The sequence below is a fragment of the Salvelinus alpinus genome, chromosome 19 (genome assembly GCF_045679555.1).
Source record: "Salvelinus alpinus chromosome 19, SLU_Salpinus.1, whole genome shotgun sequence".
NCBI lineage: Eukaryota > Metazoa > Chordata > Actinopteri > Salmoniformes > Salmonidae > Salvelinus > Salvelinus alpinus.
In genome coordinates this window covers 43719640-43725639 of record NC_092104.1, presented here as the reverse complement: position 1 = coordinate 43725639, position 6000 = coordinate 43719640, and the positions used below count along the sequence as shown (strand labels likewise).

The following is a 6000-nucleotide window of genomic DNA, read 5'->3' as shown; positions in this document are numbered from 1 at the left end:
TGTGCCCAGTTGCACACAGACTTTTATGGTCACACCGATTGATTCAAAATGAGTAGCCTAACAATTAGACTATTTACATGGCCCCAGTTGCATTTGCAAACAAAAAAACAATAACAGTTCCACACATCTGTTTGGCCTCAAACTGTAATTTCAGCTAGAATTTTGATATCATGGATGGTCATTCTTTGCATCCATAGCTCTATGAATTTGAGAGTGGTTACATTTCTCCAGGCCCAGCCCTCAGCTTTTTACCAAAAGAGGTGGGGTAAATGCTTTATGGTTTCAACTGCAGATTCTAGCTTTAAATAGTCTGCAATTAGTAAATGATGTGTAATAAATCAATATCAGATCTCGTGTTTTTAACTTTGTGACACTTCTAATTATGTATGTCCCTCTGTGGGCACGTAAGCGCTTCAGCTTCATGTATAAGTTTCACTAGTGTGATCAACTTTTAGCCTGTAACCATGTTTGGTATAACAATGACCATAGGATCTGGGACATGGTAATTGAAATGTGCATTTTGTTACCACTCACCACCCCCCCCCAAAAAAAAATCACAAACGTCAACTTTTTATTTCTCTAAAACAATCCCATCAGCCGTCTTTCATCGGTAGGTCAAATCATTAGATAAAATAATTTTATTGCATAGCTGACAGGAAAGAAAGCAGATAGACAGAAAAGATCAACAATGAACACATCTTTATGAAAGACATATCAGGTGACTTATTCACATACACACCTGTAGACAAATTATATCTTCACATAAGGCACTTCTAGTGACATATCTTTTAACAGTGGAGCAGTGGTCAGTGTGAACAACATACAGTACATGAAGAAAATGCACTGTCATTTTCTTTCTACAGTACAGATAGAAAATGCAGTGGCAATTTACTAATCCCCAGTGAAGTGAAGATATTGGGGAAGAAAATGTTTTGCACAGCACACCTAATATTACAGTATTCCATGAGAGATGACATGATTGGCGACAAAAAACCCAGCCCGTGGTTATTTGAAAGTTCACATTTGACAATGCAGAAAATTCTTTGACAGACATATGTATGCATTCCAATGCTTTTAGAATGAGGTTAAGTTAAGGCAGGATGAAGTATGATTTCCAGTATCATCCCATTTCTATGCCAGCCAGTGCTTACTAGTGCCAGAGAGAAATAAAACTGACTCGACATGGTCACTTCCTGCGATGCAGGTTCAGACCACCTTCAAATGGGAGATATGATTAGTCCAGGAGATATTTGTATGAAATAATCGCATGTCAATCTCTCTGGTGTCAGCAATCACTGACTCACCCGCAGATAGCACGACAGTGGAACCCATGCTATTGGTTCCCTTAGAACAGCCAATCATCTACCAGAATTTAATAATAAAGACGTCACCTCTCCACAGCCCTAAGGTTTTATAAATTCCATGTTCCATTCACATTGTTAATTATATGTCTTGTATTACTTTTATTACATTTGTTGTTCAGAAAATATTTGGAAAAATTGGAATGTATCCGAACACCTTCTCCCTCCCCACCCAGCTAATAATGTCCCACACACTGCAAACTCCCCCCATCCCATGAGAGACAGGCCCGAGATAGCCCACTCCGAAAGGGGGGAATCAGTCAGAGTCTTCGTCGTCAAGGTATTCATCGGCGTTGCTGTGTGTACGTGTGATATCTGTAATAGAACAAATCGGAAGGAAGAGCTTAGGCCAGTAACAGTGGTAGGAGATTCAATTACATTTCATGGAATTAAAAAAAACATTTCCTCTAAGGGACTCATGATTGCAAAAGTACAACTATGTTCCAGTATGGACTGGACAGTTCTTTGTTGGCGGTTCCTCATTTTGTCATCTTGCATTCTTAGTAGTGTTATTGAAATGCATGAAATGCCTTACTAAGCAAGTTAAATCTATAAATAAACATGGTGAAGAATAAGCACATAAATAAACGTGTCTATATGGGAAATGAGCATGAACAGTCAATCAACCTGATTGACTGTGTGACAATAAGGGCCTGTTTCACAGATACAGATTAAGCATGGTCATGGACCAAGAAACATGTGCAATAGAGATTCCCCACTGATAGTACTTTTGAGTCCCGGGACTAGGGCTTTCATCAGTTTCCGGGAAACCGAAATAGCGTAAGGCTTCCACCTTCTGGCCTAAATGACTCACTGCCTCCTTGTTTCCTCTTGATGAGAGAGGCACACTGGGCATTTGTGGCCATCTCCAGAGCCAGCTTCTTCTCATTGTTTTTAATATCCATCCTGGCATCTGAAACACAAATACAGAAAATGATTAACATACAAACAACCAGACATGCTCATACCAGGGTTATGGTCAATTCTAAATGGAACTCAGTCAATTCAGGAAGTAAAAAATAAAAGGCTTATTTTGAATACATTTTTAAATCAGTTAAAACAGGAGAAGGTATGTGTCTAATTTTATATTTCAAATTCATATCACTTTCTGAATTGACTGACTTCGATGTGAACTGAGCCCCAAACCCTGGCTCATACACATACAGAGATGGGAAACTAAACAGGAAAAGAGAGCAACAACAAACAAAAAAAGATGGAACTTGAAACAAAAAGTAAATGGACTTACTCTTATTCAGTAACATCTCCACTATGTCTGAGTATCCCTTCCAGGCGGCAGCATGCAGAGCAGTGTCTCCCAGTTTATTCTGCAGTGGAACAGAACAGCCAACATGTCAAAGACCTTACCCATCACATTTTTGCATAATTCTCACCATATAGGGCCAGTTTCCCAGACACAGATTAAGCCAAGCACTGGACTAAAATACATGCTCAATAAAGAATCACCTTTGGGGAAAAAAAGAAAAAAAAAGTGTTTAACTAGTCCTGGACTTGAGTCTAAATAGAGTCTTTCGAGTTTAATACTGTATGCATCAATCGCATACAGCCCAATCAGGCTGTACATTATAATTTTTTTTAATCATTCATAAGAAATTTGCCTGAAACCGCATTTTCCAAATGTGTAAACTGTTCTTCTCACCTGCTGGTTCAACTCAACGCTAGACTGCCCCAGCAAGATCTCCACCACATCTGTCACAAAAATGACAACATAACATAAAACTGTCATACATCTCACAACAGTGTGTGTGTGTGCAGGCTGACATGCATTTGCTCTGTCATTCAAGAAAAAAAGCTGAGTGTGTGTGTGCGTTGGCGCATGTGTGTGAGTGCATGCGTCTGTGCAACGATGCATGTGTTGTGGCGTGTGTGTAGTAGACAGAACTGTTACCTTTGTGTCCTCCGTGGCATCCCCAGTAGAGGGCAGTATTCCCAGCTTTGTCCAGACCATTAATTCCCACTTTGTTCTCCAGACACTCACGTAGCCAACTCAGATTCCCTGCGTCCCACAGACGCAAAAATTTAAATACACACAAATAAACATTGGTATGCAAATGAAGCAAGCATCACACCATTCAAATTCATACAGGTTATAGAAGGTGTATAGCAAACAAACAATCAAAACGTAGTTTGTTATTGAACTATATAGTAGGTTTAGATTATTGGTGGTGCGGTGCACAATATTTGCTAATTGGGAAGAGTGAGTGAGACAGCGGGCCTCTTTTGGTGCCTCACCTCGTTTAGCTGCCTCGTGCATTGGGTTGTCAATGGACTCTGCCTGCTCGGCCACTGTGGGTTGAGGAAGTCAGAGAGCAAATCATGATTTCAACAGAGCAACATGCTCCTTTGAAAACCATAATTAGGGCACTAATCTATTAAGGGGCGCCTAGAATAATCAAACACAGAGAACCTGTTTTCTCAATCTAAAGACAAGTTAATGGAATAATGCATTTACTGACATGGATGGGCACCTCTATTGTGATACAACTTCAACCTTACCATGAAACTTGCGATATGACATATCACATACAGTGAATGGTTTGTTTACTCACCATAATTGCTTGGGATGAGGCCAGTTCTTCCCCTGCAGGTTCCTTTCCACCAATTGCTGTCACTCTAAGGATGACAGACAGGCAGTGAGAGCCAATGGCAATACAGAATGCTTGCATCCAGTATGTCAGAGGTGAGAGAAAAGACAGAGAAAAAGAGTATGGGATACAGGAAAGACAAGAGATGTAGGGAAAAAGGAGTGGAAGATTGAGGACAAAAAAAAAAAAAAAAGAGTGCCACAAAGACAGAATAAATGAGTGAAAGGGAGAAAAGTGGACAGGCGGACACGGTAACTTACCGTATCAGAGATATACAAGATGTCTCCCTCTTCAAAGTAGAGCTCATCTGGCTGAAAAGCAAAAAATAAATAATACCATCTTTAATTTGGATTGTTGTGAGGCGGAGTGAAGGGACTAGACCAACCATTACGAAAAGAAACACTAACCGTTCGGGGGTCAAAGGTGAACATGGCTCGGAACACCTTGACCTGGCCTATAAGAGAACAGAGAGGGAAAGGAACATGAGTTTGAATGTATACAACTGTGCAGCGGGTCACACACACACACACACACACACACACACACACACACACACACACACACACACACACACACACACACACACACACAGCCATAGTTGACAGTATACAGCACAAAAAGATCCAGACATGCTATCACACACACTTTTCAGATTTTGTTCTATCAGACCCATTCACACAGTGAACAGACATCGGGTCCTCGTCCACACACTCCAAGGCTACAGGCCTAAGGGCCTCTGAAGACACACTGTACTAGCTTGTCTCAATCCCAGGGGTGGAATGTTACCAGATTGGTGTTGGGAGAAAGCTAAATTAGTTCATAGGCACAAAGAAACCAGGGTTGTGTTCATTAGGCACAAAACTGAAGGTGAAGGTGAAGGTGCTACCTGCAGGCCTTATTGTCCAAAAATAAACGTCAAATGAACATGACTCAGGCTTAAAGAAACACTGTTTATGCAGAAACTGATCAAAATGGGAATCAATTAGCGACCTGAAAACACTGGAGTAAGCCAGTGCAAGCCTTTATGCTGCTTTCTGACTGTAACACCTGTTTTACACTAGTGTATACACCCTTATGTTATACTAGGGAAGTTGTTTTTCCATAGCTAGGGCTAACAGTGAGGACTTGTGAAGAGCAGAATCAACAACCTCTGCATAATTAAAACAGTTACTTTGTGAGAAGGCGTTATAGTTTACAGTTAGCCATTACGTAAATGAAAGCTGAAAAATACCAGTGGCCTGGCTTTGGCACCAACTGAGAGCAGGTCCGCCAGAACCATGGCCCAGGAAGACATGGGTGCCGACCCACGTAGATGAATACAGAAAAGTCTGAGCCTTTTGGGTAAAACACTGGGGGTAAATCTTATATGGAAATGTGCCCGGAGTGGTTCTACAGGCCCCATCCTGCCCCTGTGAAAACTCTGGGGCCTGTGCCGACTAGCCCACCCACTATACTCTCAGCCTCAGTCTGAGCTTGCTATGCAGCGGTAATTCACAACAGACAGAAACCAGGACATAGCTGGCTTGCTGAGAGGTTACAACTCTAATTACATTAAAAAATATATATATGTTTTCAAATAACTTTAGTACTGTGTAGGGCAAGCACCTGGATAATTAAATGCCTGTGGAGTGGGGGGGGCTAAACAGCTTTGGGCAGGCACAGGCTTGTGGGGCTCTGTATTTCAGGAATGGTTCATTCCTGATTCAGGAAAAACCCCAAAGGTAGGCCTAAATCAGAATGACAGTCTTCATGTTCATAACAATCTTGAATTAAAAAAAGGTAAAAATAAAAAAAATTGAAAAACAAAAAGCTAAACTTTGGTGAGCGAGTTTATACAATGTCAAGGGGTCAACTGACTTGTGCATGTTACCACCATGGCATTTCCAGTGCCCCAGTATCTGTAAATTAGACATGTCGACGATGAGTATGACGTGTCTCCTCTCTAACACCCAGGATGCTCTGATTCAAACTCCCATTAGACAGCTCTGCAAATGTTATACTGTTAAAATACTTTCGTTGCTCGCCGAATATTGGAG

General features: G+C 41.1%; 1 protein-coding gene across 1 annotated transcript in view; it reads right to left on the bottom strand.

The window, feature by feature from the left end:
• Positions 1 to 620: 620 nt before the first annotated feature.
• Positions 621 to 6000, bottom strand: part of LOC139545678 (osteoclast-stimulating factor 1) — an 11211-nt gene continuing 5831 nt past the window's right edge. Inside the window, exons 2-10 of the mRNA XM_071353691.1 lie at positions 4372 to 4418; positions 4225 to 4275; positions 3929 to 3992; positions 3612 to 3665; positions 3268 to 3375; positions 3019 to 3068; positions 2608 to 2686; positions 2176 to 2274; positions 621 to 1676 (exon numbers count right to left, since the gene is read on the bottom strand). Of these exons, the coding sequence (XP_071209792.1) occupies positions 1618 to 1676; positions 2176 to 2274; positions 2608 to 2686; positions 3019 to 3068; positions 3268 to 3375; positions 3612 to 3665; positions 3929 to 3992; positions 4225 to 4275; positions 4372 to 4418 (611 nt within the window). The 3' untranslated portion in view covers positions 621 to 1617. The remainder of the gene's footprint in view (positions 1677 to 2175; positions 2275 to 2607; positions 2687 to 3018; positions 3069 to 3267; positions 3376 to 3611; positions 3666 to 3928; positions 3993 to 4224; positions 4276 to 4371; positions 4419 to 6000) is intronic.